At 41.0% G+C, this 15052-nt stretch overlaps 1 protein-coding gene, 1 long non-coding RNA gene and 1 other non-coding gene across 3 annotated transcripts; all 3 read left to right on the top strand.

Moving 5' to 3' along the window:
• The first annotated feature begins 74 nt into the window (after nt 1-74).
• Nucleotides 75-10505, top strand: LOC131979300 (mucin-2-like). The gene is made up of 8 exons (XM_059343246.1): nt 75-210; nt 5460-5699; nt 6632-6736; nt 6837-6946; nt 7193-7367; nt 9097-9182; nt 9254-10446; nt 10502-10505. The coding sequence occupies exons 1-8, from the start codon at nt 75-77 to the stop codon at nt 10503-10505; spliced, it is 2049 nt and encodes a 682-aa protein (XP_059199229.1).
• trnal-caa (transfer RNA leucine (anticodon CAA)) lies at nt 3992-4101 on the top strand. The gene is made up of 2 exons: nt 3992-4029; nt 4056-4101. It is a non-coding gene; the product is annotated as a tRNA-Leu (tRNA).
• Nucleotides 10506-10651: 146 nt separating the features above from the next.
• Nucleotides 10652-11301, top strand: LOC131979351 (uncharacterized). The gene is made up of 2 exons (XR_009395040.1): nt 10652-10901; nt 10942-11301. It is a non-coding gene; the product is annotated as an uncharacterized LOC131979351 (long non-coding RNA).
• Nucleotides 11302-15052: the final 3751 nt, after the last annotated feature.

The following is a 15052-nucleotide window of genomic DNA, read 5'->3' as shown; positions in this document are numbered from 1 at the left end:
AAGTATGTAACATTTTTTTTAGGCATTTTATTGAGGAGGTATTTAGAGTGAAGGGGGGAGACAGAGGGGAAAACATGCGGGAAAACGCTCAGAGCCGGGTTCGAACCCGCGCTCGAACCCAGCTTGCGAAAGAGCTCCGAGTTGGGTTCGAACCCGGACTGCCCGCTTGCGAAAGAGCTCCGAGCCGGGTTCGAGCCCGGGACGCCGCAAGTATGTAACATTTTAAGTGAAAATGTAAATAAAATGATCATACAAGTAAATCAAAGATTGTGGAGTGTCAATGTTTGTTGGCTGCAATCTGCATATTTGTTTTGCTGAAACAAGATGGCAATGCAATGTTTCAATTTCCCCCATTTTTAAAATACTTTCAGTCATCCCTTCCATTAGCTGACGCCTAGTTTATTAATGATGGGCTGCATAAAAGGTAAGAGCATATCTCACACATCATAACTTGGGTTGCAAGCTGTCAGAAATGGACATAATGATTTACAGTCATTGCCCTTTGTGTAGCTATATTATATTTCCTAATATAAGCCTCAAATAAGTCTGGAGGGTAGATCTTTTTTAGCTTAAAATTCAAAACTCCCTCGACTTTCTGAGGGTCCATAGTTTCTTTTCTTTTTTTCTTTTTTCAAGGGTTTTTTTTGTTTCTAATTGTTCGATTACTAACGTTAAACTACTTTATTTTAGCAACAGAGCAAAATACATGTCACCTGCTCTATGCAGGTCTATCATTTTAAAAGTGTGCGTGTACATTGTGCTTTTGAAAAGCATGGACATTTAAAAGTAAGAGTGTTTTGGCCAGAGAAGTAGCGCTGAGCATTGGCAAGTTAGATCGTCACTTTGAAAAGTATTTATATGTCACAATATGTTTCATATGTGGCTCATAAAGTGGTTAATTGGACAGTAGCCTCGTTCAAGACAGGGGCAGTGAGTGAGAGAGGGAGGAACTTGATAAATATGTTCGGTAATTTTCTATGTTCAGCTCAAGGTAACCAGTTGTTTTGTTTTGTAAGCAATTTAATGAATATATAATTGAAGCTCAAAAACATTGAGGCGCCCAAGTGGCTTACACCGTGTAGCGTCAGTCTCACAAGCTTTTTATTTTTTTCTGTGGCGAGTTCGAATCTATCTTTTAAACTCGTTTTCCGTGCTAAATGTTGATTAGCTACTTTACTGCTCCATCCGGATTATGATATACAGTCGGAACATAATTTACAAGACGTGTGCGTGGACATTGTGCATTTGAAAAACATGGACATACACAAGTTCGAGTATTTTGACCAGAGAAGTATTGTCTGAGTTATATCGTCACTTTTTAAAAGCATTTATTTGTCACAAAATGTTTCATATGGGGCTCATAAAGTGGTTAATATGACATGGCCTCGGTCGAGACACTGGCAGTGAGAGAGAGAGGGAGAAACGTGATAAATACGTTCGGTATTTGTTTATGTTCAGCTCAAGGAAACCAGTTGTTTTAGATCGAGCCGAAACAAAATGTTACCTGGACACTGACGTAAGCAACTTGAAGGATAAATAATTGAAGGCACGGAGAATAAGAGAAGATAAATGGCTTAACGTGTATAGCTGATGGATAATAAGGTACTTAATTTTGCTTATGTGAGTTCGAATCCAGCTCTTACCGATCTCGCAAACATTTTATTTCCATAAATTTCTTTTTTTGTAGGCAGCTGTGATGTAGTGTTCACTTATTCAATGATGTTCCCCACAGTAGATAGGAGATGCGACTCATAAAACGCCAGGTATTATGTTTTATAAATATGTGACGAATCTGCTGACAGAGCGGGGCCACAGCTGCTGATGTTGACGCACGCACGCGTACGGAAACCAGTTGGTGTGGAAACCAGTAGGGATGTAACACCGGCAGGGGGTGTTTGCAGCCGCGTCTCCTTAGTCTTTGTTTAATTCCTCCTCTCGAACCTCTTTTCTTTGCTTTAGACCTTCCATGTGTCCGGATCCTTTTCAATTCAGGATATCTATCCAGTATGTCCAAGTTAAAAGTTCCTCCTGAGTTTGCTGGGGGTTTGAGCAACAACAGGCATTCACGTATGTAAGTGAGGACGCCGTGATTTCCTCCGGAGAAACCTCGTCCTTCGGCAACCAGCCATCCAAGAAGGCACACAGCCAGCCACAAAATCATTCCAAGCATAATCTTCATATTCCCACTCAAAATCAACGTCCACTCATTAAAAAACAAATGAAAACACAAATAAAATAGACATGCCAGAACTGGTGAAACACAGGGTCAGCAGCAGCGCCGCGCCCCCTAACGTCAAAATTATATATTTCCATTACGTAATATCTGTCTCTCATCTCTCTCCCCTGACAGTGCTGAAAGTCTAGTTCACACCCTGGTTACATCCCTTGTAGACTATTCCAGCTTGCTTCTCTTTTGTTTACCTGACAAATTCATCCATAAACTGTATCTGTTTCAAAACTCTGCTGCCCATATGATCATCAGAACCCCCTCCATCTATCACATAACACCTGTCCTATCAGCAACTCCACTGGCTCCCCTTCAAATATTGCATAATGTACAAGATCATCCTCATCACTTTCAAGGCCATCTACAATCTTGCCCCTCAGTATCTCACCAAGCTTCTCCATATCACCCACCCATTCTCTCAGGTCCTCTTCCTCCATGTAGCTCATCCTCCCACCTGCCCGTCTCGTCACCATGGGGTCAATGTGGTTCAGTCGCTCAGCCCCCCACCTCTGGGCTGTTTGCCTCATTACATCCAACACTCCCCTTCCATTACCACCTTCAAATCACACCTGAAAACCCATCTACTTAGACTGGCCTGCTCCCTTTAATTTCATCTGCTTTCACTTAAATCACCCCACCTTTCTCTTTGTTACTACAGCATTATTATCATGTAGTTTTATTAGTATTTGTATGCAGTTTTATTGCCTGCTTTTATGACTGCTTGTTTGATGGACTGAGTGTTTTAGTGTTGATTTTGTAAGGTGACCTTTAGTGTTCAGAAAGTCGGCCATAAAAAAATGAATTATTATTATTATTATTATTATTATCATCATCATTATTATTATTATTATTATTATTTTATAGTTTTGAAATACAACTGCTGGTACTATATTATAATTGCCATTATAGGTCTAAATCCAACAGATTTTGAGCTTATTCAGTGATTGTGACACCTTGTATGTCCTGCAGGGAAACTACACGGTTAAAGTCTGTTTTTAAGTTGAAAGTCACGTCTGGCGTTAGTGTTTAAGTGCCTTTTTTTCTTTTATAGTGCTTTCACTAAACTACCAACTTTATTAATCATCATCATTTTTTTATAACTCCACTTTTGCACATCCAGTGATGAACATTTTTGCACATCTATAATAACACTGGACAGCTTTTTTCATTCAAAACTAACATATCACGTTTTATGTTTGTCTAACTGCGTTTCGGTATTCGAATGCAGTACTTATTATATATTACTTATTATATATATTATATATTACCTATGCAGGCCCACATGACGAAGCAGCTACCCCTGCTGGTGAAAAGCGAGAAAGAAAAAGCTTACATTCCCGGGTAACTGATTGGAAATGCTTGTTTTACTTTTATAGTGCGTCTACTAAACTAATACATTTCATCATCATCATCTGTTTATCCTTTACACTGTTAACTTTTGTAAACCCAGTGATTAATACTTTTTGCACATCCATAACACTGTACAGCTTTCTCGTTCTAAAATAACCGTTATATTGTTCATTCTTGTAGCAGATCTTTATTGTAATTTGTCTATTCGATGTTCAACTAATTAGTTTGCCGTTATTGTTGATTCCTCTTACTTACATACTCACTATATTAAGTATGTATGCAACAAACACCGAGGCAAATTCATACAAACAAACCTGTCAATAAACTTTATTCTATTCAATTGAAAAAGAATACAGCCGTAAACACTAGTAAGCAGCAGTCAAACAGGGTTGTATCTGCCGAAGAGGCACAATTGTCAGGATGGCCGAGCGGTCTAAGGCGCCAGACTCAAGGTGCTAATCCTTCCTCAGTATGGGACTTCTGGTCTCCGAATGGAGGCGTGGGTTCGAATCCCACTTCTGACAATAACTTTTTTCTCATTGTGACACACAGATATCGAATGACATTGATTTAAACGGGATTCTTTTTCAGCAGTGAAAACGAGAAACAGTAAAAAAAAAAAGTCCTTTCATGTCGAAGTTAAAAAACAAACATCCGTACGCTGACCTAAAATAATAATTAATAAAGGTAAACCGTATGTGTTTATCTAGATGAGGCAAGAACATGACAACTTTATACTCATAGGAGTGACATTTAAAACCGGATAAAGCTCAATACCCCCCCCCCCGCGATTAAATGAAAATGGTGTGTCTTCCAGTTTTCACGTTTGCCAAGGTGTAACGAAATCTCTACAAACTGACCTGTTTCATAGCAAATCTATAGCCTACAATTGTGTTACTTGTAAATATATATTATATAGAAAACATGGAAGGCATTGGAATATTTTTGTCATCTTTCTTCAGCAGAGGGCGCTGCTACTTCTTTAGTGGAGACAGGACTGAGAAACAGTATTCTCGATGGGTTTTTTTTACATGGCAGTCTGAAGTCAATGCACTTCAGTTTACTTCATTGTGCAATACTCCTGAATAATACACATTTTGCACTGAAGTAAGTTTATGTTGATACATTAACTTGTCAACCCTGTGGTGCACATAAGTGTTTTTATTAACCTCCACCTTTTTTTGGGGCGCATTTTGTTGATTAACGAGCCTTGTGTTCTAAATTAATTAATAAAAATGATTGGCTACACATAATTAATAAATAAAAGCTGTAAAATTATATATAAGATATTTATATATGTTCTGTTTATTTATGAACTTTTATAGATTATTTATTTATTTATTTATTTATTTATTTATTTATTTATTTATGTATTTATTTATTTCGGTAGGCTATTTACTATAGCACATATTTGGTATTTTTAAATAATATATAAATATGTCATATTTATAATTAATTTAATTTGGTAATTTATAATAGTAATTTATTCTCTGTTTTGATTTATGTTTTGATTTATGCATTATATGACAATTTATCGATTACACTTAAGAAAAGTGCCCTCTACTGGTGAAAAATAATCATTAACAGCTTAGGCCTACACGTTAAATGTGGTATAGCCTATGTGTATATATTTCCCTCTTCTCTTTATTAATGACAACGCTGACTCTATTTTTTCACGTCACCAAAGAGCCGTAATAGCATTTTTGTTCCACATATTCCTTAATTATGATCAGTGTTATAGTGTTATATCAAGTGTTATTTTAAGTCAATTCCGCCACAGCAGCCCTTCCCGCCTCCTACGTCACCTCCATGTGAAACACACCTGTGCAGCTTTTGGACTTAATTAAACTGATTTAAGCGCGCAGGTGTGTGGTGTTTCCAGGTTTCCTGTCGGCGTCTTTGGTCTCTGCTGGTGACACAGAAAGGCAGGGTGGACTGGACCTCATGGCTTCCGCACCGATGGCTTGGGTTTGGATCTGTTTAATGCTAGCCCAGCTCAACAACGCAGAAAGCCACCTTTACGGTCACGGAGGTGTGGACGGCCCGGAGCAGCAGTTTCTGGCGACTCCAGAAGGCAAGACCGGCCGGAGCTCCCCGACCCCGGTGTGGCATTTCCTCCAAGGTAAATCCCGCTGCTGCTTATGTTTTCTTCATCTAGCCGGTCAAAAAAAATCTGCCATTCAAAGTTTCATAAGAAGTAAGCCTACATCAGCTTATTTAAATGCTACTGCACATTTAAACGTGTTTTTTCTGCTGTAAACTTAACCATAACACTTAAAAAAAAAACAATGCTGGAGATAAAAATGGCATCAAGTATTTCATCTGGAAAAGGCAGCATAATGTGCTATTTATGGTAGTCCACTTAAGTAGGGGAGACTAGAGTTCCCAGTCAGTTGCAGTTCAAAGAAACAAATGTGACGTGGTTTGCTTTCTTGCCATTTGTTTAATATGTTAAAACACTTGAAAGTCACTTTCTTTTGGTGAGAACATTCCAGTTTAATGGGTTTGGGGAAAAATGTGAGTGAACATTACAAATTTGCATAAAGGTATTGGAAATGTTGCTTCTATTTTATACACATGGTACTCTGCTACATACATTATATTATTGGGACACTTATTTTTGGGATGGTTGGCAGATCTGCGATGAATGTTAATTATGGTGTAATGTATATTTCTAGAGATTAAAAACTACATTGAAAGATGAAATGATGCTTGAATTGTTAAATAGTATTTTGAGAGGTTATTGCCAAAATTGAATATTTCTGCTAACAAACTAACATGTAAGTAACCATTTTGGAGAGGGTAATGACCAGTTTTACTTGTTTTAAAGAAATAAGTCACCTGGACTACATGTATTAGATGAGTGCCAATAGTCTCCTTATACACATGGTGTGTTTAACTGCTATGTACCTGTGTGTCCAAACTGAACCAGGCTAGCTAACTGTCGTCTGGTTTCATATACAGACAGCATTGCTCTCAGCAAGCGACTATAGAGTTCCTAAAATGTTGCACTTTCTCAAACTTATGGCATTTCCCATTGACATTTATTTTCAGGGAGTGGGAAAAAATCTGATTTCAACCGGCCGCAGTATCACTGCAGTGATGGTGTACTTTCCTTGCGATTTTCACTCGTCCGATACTCAAATATACGCCTGGAAGGTGTGTTTGCTTTTTCACCTACAGCATGTTTTTGCCATTTTTATAAAAAGTGACAGCTTTTGTCATATCCCTAATGTTCCTCCAAAAAATATTCCTGCAGATGGGACACAGTTGTGGAATCTGCCTGAAGAGTGTGGCAGTTGCATGAAGTCCTACAGGACGTGGCTGCTGGTGACACTTCCTGAAACTGGATGCTATACAGCAACAGGGGTAATGTTTGTTTAATCTAAAACTAATGGACTATTTTGGTTCCATCCAGCCTTATTTTCTAGCTATTGGAATGCACATCTTTTGAAAAGCATGCATTCATTTCACATAGGGAGCTACAAAAGTTTGAATTCTACTTTTCAGCTGTGGTCTGCACTTTAAGCAACTAAATGTTCATTTTTGCTCTGGAAATAAATGCAGTATAAACTTAAATGTTTTGTTGCATTAATGAAAATTGTGTATCCCCAGTATGGAAATGGAACTGGTTTGAAGCTGCATTACTTCGACCGCCTTCTGCAGAACGACATGATGGGCACTGCTGTCTGCGAGGCTCCAGTAATCTCACCACTGGTGACTTGTAAAAACATGCATATCCTTGTGAAGCTTCCTCCTGAAACAAAACTGAAGAAGGTGAAAGAGTTTGGTAAGGAGTGAGTTGGGAGCATGCACAAATTAATTTTAAAGGGAAATTCCTGTCCTGCAACAGGCCATCGCACACCACCATTGTCTTTGAGGTATAATGTATAGTAAGCCTGCTCTTTTTGCAATAATTACGCACTCGCTGTACATTTTTTTCCACGTATTACATGCTTACTTACTCATCTTTAAAGTATTGTCAAAATGATTTTGAATTATCTTCAAGGTAAAATAAAATGGTTTATTTTAATAAAAAAAACTAAAGGCAGCTCGAACCATAGAATCGAAGTCATAACTGCAGCAGCTGGTTAAGGTTTGCCGCTGTTGTATTTTTTTTTTTTTTTTTTTTTTGCAGAACAGATGAGAGGAGAGTAAAATCCTTTTGACTATTTAAGACCATAATGAAAGAGTGAGCATGTACATGGACCTTCTCTGTTCAGAAATCACAGGCTGTTAAGCAGTTAGCTGTAACCACCTCCCTGAAAAGGATGCCTAACTTACTTTTACAGAGTTTTATAATGTGACTGTGCGACTATCTGATTGGTCAAAACTGTTGGGGCAGCACCATTGTTTAGACTCGGCCTGCCGAGGACTAGCCTGCGTTGGCACACAGGCTAGTCCTAGCCTCTTGGTGCTTCACCTTCCGGACACCGCCCTGTGGAAGGGAAAAGCTAACAGCACACTTTTGTATCTTGTCTAGTGTTCGTCAGTGCCTATCTCCACCTGGGCCCGTGGCCTTGAATTGGAGCACAAAGAGCGCTTCAGTTTTTCATCTGCTTGCCCTCAAATAATGTGGTGATGTGCAAAGCGTTATCTGTATGTCCTTTCTTTTGATACTCCTTATTTCTGTGTGCTGTGCTTGGCACATAAAATGTGTGTTCCATGCCCCGCCAAATACACCTCTACGCAGCATTTTACTAAAGGTCATAATGCAGACTATTGCTAATTTTATTAATCTCTAACACCACCCTTCTAACGGTAATTTAAAGTAGAGTTAATTGTAATACATTAACTGCTACGTGGCTTAATGTGTAATAATGCATCACCTATTAGTTGATGGCAGATTCAGATCATAATGCAGAATATCAAGTAGCTAGTTATTAAATGAATGTAGTGGAGTGAAAGGAACAATATTTACATATGAGGTAGAGTATTATAAAGTGGCATACAATGTAAATGCTCAAATTTACTCATGCGATTAAATGTCATTTGCTAAATTCTGCCATTGCCTGAGGATTTGTGTTGCATTTCGTATTCTCACGTCAAGTTCACTTTTCATACGTGTGTGTTGTAACAAACGGCATAAGCAAACTTTTCTGTAAGCAGTGTTTATACATGAAGACCCTGGACTTTTTTTGTGCCGTCTTTTCTTGGGACAGTTCAGCCATTAACCACAAATTGAAAGCATTAACCCATATGTAATTGACCAAACAAGTATTTTAATAAACTATAATGTACTGTAGTAGCAAATAATTGCATCCTGGCACATCCTGCAGACAATGCAAAATTATCCAATTAAATGGTTTCTGTCCATTAGATGAAGTCATATCAAACCTGTTGAACCCAAATCAAAACTGAAGCGCTGAACTCAACTTTGTCTCTGAAGGGGAGCTGTTGTGTCAAGATTTTCTGTGAAAAATAAAAGTCAAACAGATGTTTAACTATTCAGTTTAAGCTTGACCCACAATTGTGAATTTATGCCTGAGTGATGTGACTTTTTTTTTTTTTTTTTGCAGATATTTTCACTAATGAAGAATACTCTGTGAAACGTCAGAAGACTCCCAGTGCTTTGTTTGTGAAGATATCAAGGCTCCCAGGCAAGGTAAGTCGGGTGCATAAAATGTTTAAATGTGTTAAATCTGATTTGAAAACTAATATTCAGAATGTTTACAGGATTCTGGCTTCGAAGTAGTTTATCGTGACTCGACTGGGAAACTGTGCACAGTGCTGGCAGCTTGTTCCTCTACATCACCAAAAAAGATTGGGCGGCGTCATGTGCGGAGATCTCTGGAGGAACCACCTGAATTTGAGTTGTGGGATTTCCCCGTCTTCCCTGCTGAACCATTCAATCCACAAACCCCACTGGAAACTGGGGAAGGAACTTCTGGAGGGTCTAGCACTGGGACAGGCACCGGGACACTAGGGCCGAGCACCGGGACAGTCACTGGGATACCAGGGTTACCAAATGTACTTATATCGGATTACTCCGAAATCGCTGAGTTGTGGGAAATTGACAAAATTCCTGAAGGGCCATACACTGGAATTGACATAGTGACACCAAGCGGCATACCGGGGACACCAGGCGGCATACCGGGGACACCAGGCGGCATACCGGGGACACCAGGCGGCATACCCGGGTTACTAGTATCAGATTACTCCGAAATTGCTGAGTTGTGGGAATTTGATAAAATTCCTGAAGAGCCATACACTGGAATAGATGTAGAGATGACTGCATCTACCACAACGGGAATATCTACAACAACTAGCACTGCCACCACCACCACCACAACTGCCCGTACAACAACCACGGCCCCCCCTGCCACCACCACCACCACCCTCGAGATGACTACGACTGCCCCCACCACCCTCGAGATGACTACGACTGCCCCCACCACCCTCGAGATGACTACGACTGCCCCCACCACCCTCGAGATGACTACGACTGCCCCCACCACCCTCGAGGTGACTACGACGACGGCCCCCACCACCCTCGAGGTGACTATGACGACGGCCCCCACCACCCTCGAGGTGACTATGACGACGGCCCCCACCACCCTCGAGGTGACTACGACGGCGGCCCCCACCACCCTCGAGGTGACGACGACGGCCCCGCCTACCACCACCCTCGAGGTGACGACGACGGCCCTGCCTACCACCACCCTCGAGGTGACGACGACGGCCCTGCCTACCACCACCCTCGAGGTGACGACGACGGCCCCGCCTACCACCACCCTCGAGGTGACGACGACGACGGCCCTGCCTACCACCACCCTCGAGGTGACGACGACGGCCCCGCCTACCACCACCCTCGAGGTGACGACGACGGCCCCGCCTACCACCACCCTCGAGGTGACGACGACGGCCCCGCCTACCACCACCCTCGAGGTGACGACGACGGCCCCGCCTACCACCACCCTCGAGGTGACGACGACGGCCCCGCCTACCACCACCCTCGATGTGACGACGACGGCCCCGCCTACCACCACCCTCGATGTGACGACGACGGCCCCGCCTACCACCACCCTCGATGTGACGACGACGGCCCCGCCTACCACCACCCTCGATGTGACGACGACGGCCCCGCCTACCACCACCCTCGAGGTGACGACGACGGCCCCCCATAGCACCACCCTCGAGGTGACGACGACGGCCCCCCATAGCACCACCCTCGAGGTGACGACGACGGCCCCCCATAGCACCACCCTCGAGGTGACGACGACGGCCCCCCATAGCACCACCCTCGAGGTGACGACGACGGCCCCCCATAGCACCACCCTCGAGGTGACGACGACGACGGCCCCCCCATAGCACCACCCTCGAGGTGACGACGACGACGGCCCCCCCATAGCACCACCCTCGAGGTGACGACGACGGAGATGACTACCACAGCAATCGCCACCACTCAGCAGCAGCAGGGGTGCTGCTGAAGAGTGGGGAAACAAGCAAGTCATGAAATGCATAAAATACTGATACAAAACTAGAAAATATTAGGTGAAATAAATGGCTTTTTTTTTTTTTTTGCAACTGGGACTGTTCATTTTATATCTATATTTGGGTTTAAATTTCTGTTAAATGCTGTTCCTTCCCAAAACTTTGAATTTTTCTATTTTTGGCAGCAGTCAAAACTCTTGGTAGAACTTTGGATCTCAATTTTCTTGGTGCTTTCTGAACATCTTCCACTGGTAGATATTAAACCAGAGCTTAATGCTTCCTTAAATATATCGAAAGATTGTGGTCGAATGACTCCCCTTTTATATCATATTGCAGGCACAAACTTGCGTTAAGCATTGGTTGTATTGCCGGCTGTTAAATTGCTGCAATCCACACTTTAATAAAAAAAAAAATAAAAAAAAAAAATAAGTGGAGCTCAGTATTTCTGCATAACTCTCGGACAACTCTGTTTGTTTGGCAGGAACAATGAACTGTCAGCGCATTTAATTAATCTTGCCTCACAGAATACCACTGATTTTCACTTTTTTTTGTTTTGTTTTTTTGGTCATACGTGTAGCTATGATAAAGGAAATGTTTTGGCATGTTTTATTATTCATAGTTGGCTTAAAAGTAATAGAATATTCTTATATGCTATAAGTGACCAGACGTCCGAGATCAAAACTGGGAACATAATCCCAGGGGGTAAACGGTCATATGTTTAAGAAACAAATCAAGAAACAATCAATCTCTGTGACGAAGGTCACTATCTAGGACTGCTAATCACTGACAGTGTGTGCGTGACATCCCTCTCTCTGGATTTTATAGATTAATCATGCAAGATACTTTTGATACAATGACCATGTGGTAATAGGTCATAGGATATAGATATCTAATGTATTCATACATTGTTTATGTAGGATATACGTAGCCTATATGTATATATAACCTAATCATATTGTTCAACTTAATCATAGTCGACCGGAACCGACTGAGAGAAACCACTGCTAATTCATGTTGGCATTAACAGGAGCATAAACTGGGATGTTAGTTTTGGCAAGCCAAAAACAAAATGTTTGTTACTGACCTAGAAAAATAAACAGTGACTCCTTGGAGTATCTGTTAGTCCAACCAAATGCTGAACAAGAAATTTTTACTGAACAAAACGTTCAAATAAACTGTCATTAAGTGAAAATACAGTGTGAAAGGGTCAGTTATGAGACCAAACTGGTAAACGTGTTTTTTTAAAAATGTATATAACTATATAACTTTATTGACACGTTGCTGTGGATACGCATTGCTCTGCTTCTCTCCTGATGACAGGTCGCCTTGTTAGTGACCTGTCAATCAAAGGTAGCCACGCCCCAAATCATACGATTATATGGGAACATCCCATGGGTGTGTTCCATGTCCCTTAATTTTAACAACCTCTGTCATCGCTTGAACCTATGTTTGTGGTGTTTTTGTTGTTCAGAGCCACAATAAGACAGATTAACTTGTGGTGCCACACTTTAGTTTAATCTTTGATCTGCCTTCACTCCGGTTTGAAACTAGAGAGATGTTGCGATGTATAAGATCAGTCCGATCGGCTGCAGCGTCTAATCAATATGTCAGCGGGCAGGGCCACCACTAAAAGACTTCCGCATAGGATGCTCTCGTGTATCCTCGCTTGTGCCTCCTCTGATGTGCCTCCTCTATCCTCCGAGCACAAATAAGAGCTTTGGGACGGTCGTCAAGATTTTTACTAGCGATTGAGACTGTACTGTTGTCCTAAAAAAAAATGAACGGTAATAAATCAAGTGAGAAGCTTTCTCATTTTGCACTGAAACGAATGGACAGACTTTTTTGCAGCCAAACTTAGCACCCCCTGCTGGAATTTTTGGTAGAATGCAGCTTAAGGCACTTCCTGGTATGCCTCCAAGTTAAGACACGGAGTTGCCGCCTGGTCGTGAGTGCTTCATATTAGGTACGGAATACAACGCTTTTACCAGACACCAGTCATAAAAATGTAGTGGTTCTCTTAAGGAAACTGCTGTTTATTTATATGGTACAATTTCATGTATGAAGGGGTGCCTTGTGGATAGCTACAAATTGGCAGACCAGTTAAATTAACGTTACACTATGTTCCTAATGCTAACGTTCACAGAGGCAACATTTAAGATAACGTTACCCTTCCAGTGACCAGAAGCAATTTTAGCTGCAGACTTCAAAGCTGAAAGTTATTTATTCACAATCCAGATGTCGGTTTTTAGGTTTTCAGGAAATTTTCAGAGTAGGATAAGCAAAACCTAATCAGGTAATTATGAGAGGTGGATCTCTATATACTGCAGGTGTTCAATTGGTGACCCTGAAAAGTGGTGAATTTAAACCTAATGCTACTTTGGCGTAGTTCAGGAGATGAATAGCTCATCTAGGCTACATGACATGTGCATAATCAAACAGACTCCAGAGATTAATTTTGACTGAGTGATTTAAAAAAGAAACTAGCCAAACAAGGCTGCTACATTTTCTTTTTTTTTTTAAACAGCTGTCATACCTAGACTACCACAGATGCATGATTTGATTACAAGTCACCAGGTTACAGGGTCACTAGTTAAACCATAACACCGGGCATAAAGTAGATATGTATGTGTATATATATATATATATATATATATATATATATATATATATATATATATATATATACTATTCCTCTTTACCAAAGTATAAGTATTTTTATCCAATTAATTGATTGACTAATTGGTAGAATATTCGATTACTATAATGTACATAAAACCCATCAGGTGCTGTGCAGCCAAACATTAAACATTGTTATATTTGAATAATTATAAGAAGGCATATAGTAGCTAGTCTTCCTCACGGTCAGGCCTGAGACAGTGTGTTCTCACACAAGTTATCTTGTTTAGGTTTTATAGCTCATAGATACGCATCTGTAAGAACATCATGCGCACACACACATTGCGTATCACATCCTTCAAAGAGTCTTGAACAGCTGTTAGCCTATCCATGTCATAGGTAACTGGCCAATAGAATTCAATTTGCGTCTAAGTACAACTTCTGTAGAAGAATGAAAATGTGAATTATCACAAAAATCGGGGCTCATTCTGACTGGGATACTGCCAGAGTCCAGCGCTGCATATCTTTACCTGTGACCTAGCCTAATAATAGGCCTGCATAAAAAACAGACCTTTGCATCTCTCTCTCTCTCTCTCTTGCTCTCTCTCTGTAAAAAGATCAGAAAGAACATATGTACCTTAGATAAATAATGAAACTAAATAACGTGCTCATTAACTAAATTAAATTGTGTTTAATCAAGTTACCACATAACACACTCCAAATGAGAAAGGAAAAGATGTAAGATTAATAGGTGCAGACTTTTTTGTTGTTTTTTGTCTTTTTTGGCTATGTGACTTTAATAGATTCCTATTTCTTTTTCTGGTTTCTGGTTGGTGTAACCAGTGGCTGGATGCCTGCTCAACCACAGAATATGTCCTGATGTTTTTTCAGGAAGTGTTGGAAGGCTAATTTTCTGACCAGCACACATTATTTGTTCTGTTCCCATGAGTTGCCCTCCTTAGAGGGGGCATTCCTCACTGCCCTAAAGCCCTCTCCAGCAGGCCAGCAGAGCTAGACAAACAAGACCCGGGGTCCAGTCAATTTGTCTGGACAAATGTGGGGATTTGGGGCCACGGTAAGCTATGCAGGGACGAGTGCTAATTGTTTGTGTGCCAAGCAACTCCCCTCAATCCTCTGGTCTCAAGTCACTCTATTCACCCTGGTCTTTGTTAAGTAACTTGAACCTGACACATTGGACCAGGGAAAGTGGAATTCAAGTTATTTTTTCCCCCCCTCATTTACAATTCCATCTTTTGAGTGGCATAAAGGCATAAAATGTAATAACGTGATTCTTTTCTTTTTATCAATTTATGCTTTCGTCGACCTTATTCATTGTTTCGATGGTTTGGGAGCACATGGATGATTGGGGGAGGTTGTCCCCTTATACCTCCACCCAGGGTCAATGATAAGCTGCGGCCGCACCGC

This window comes from Centropristis striata, chromosome 10 (genome assembly GCF_030273125.1).
Source record: "Centropristis striata isolate RG_2023a ecotype Rhode Island chromosome 10, C.striata_1.0, whole genome shotgun sequence".
In the NCBI taxonomy this organism is placed as follows: domain Eukaryota; kingdom Metazoa; phylum Chordata; class Actinopteri; order Perciformes; family Serranidae; genus Centropristis; species Centropristis striata.
This window is presented reverse-complemented; position numbering and strand designations above follow the sequence as displayed.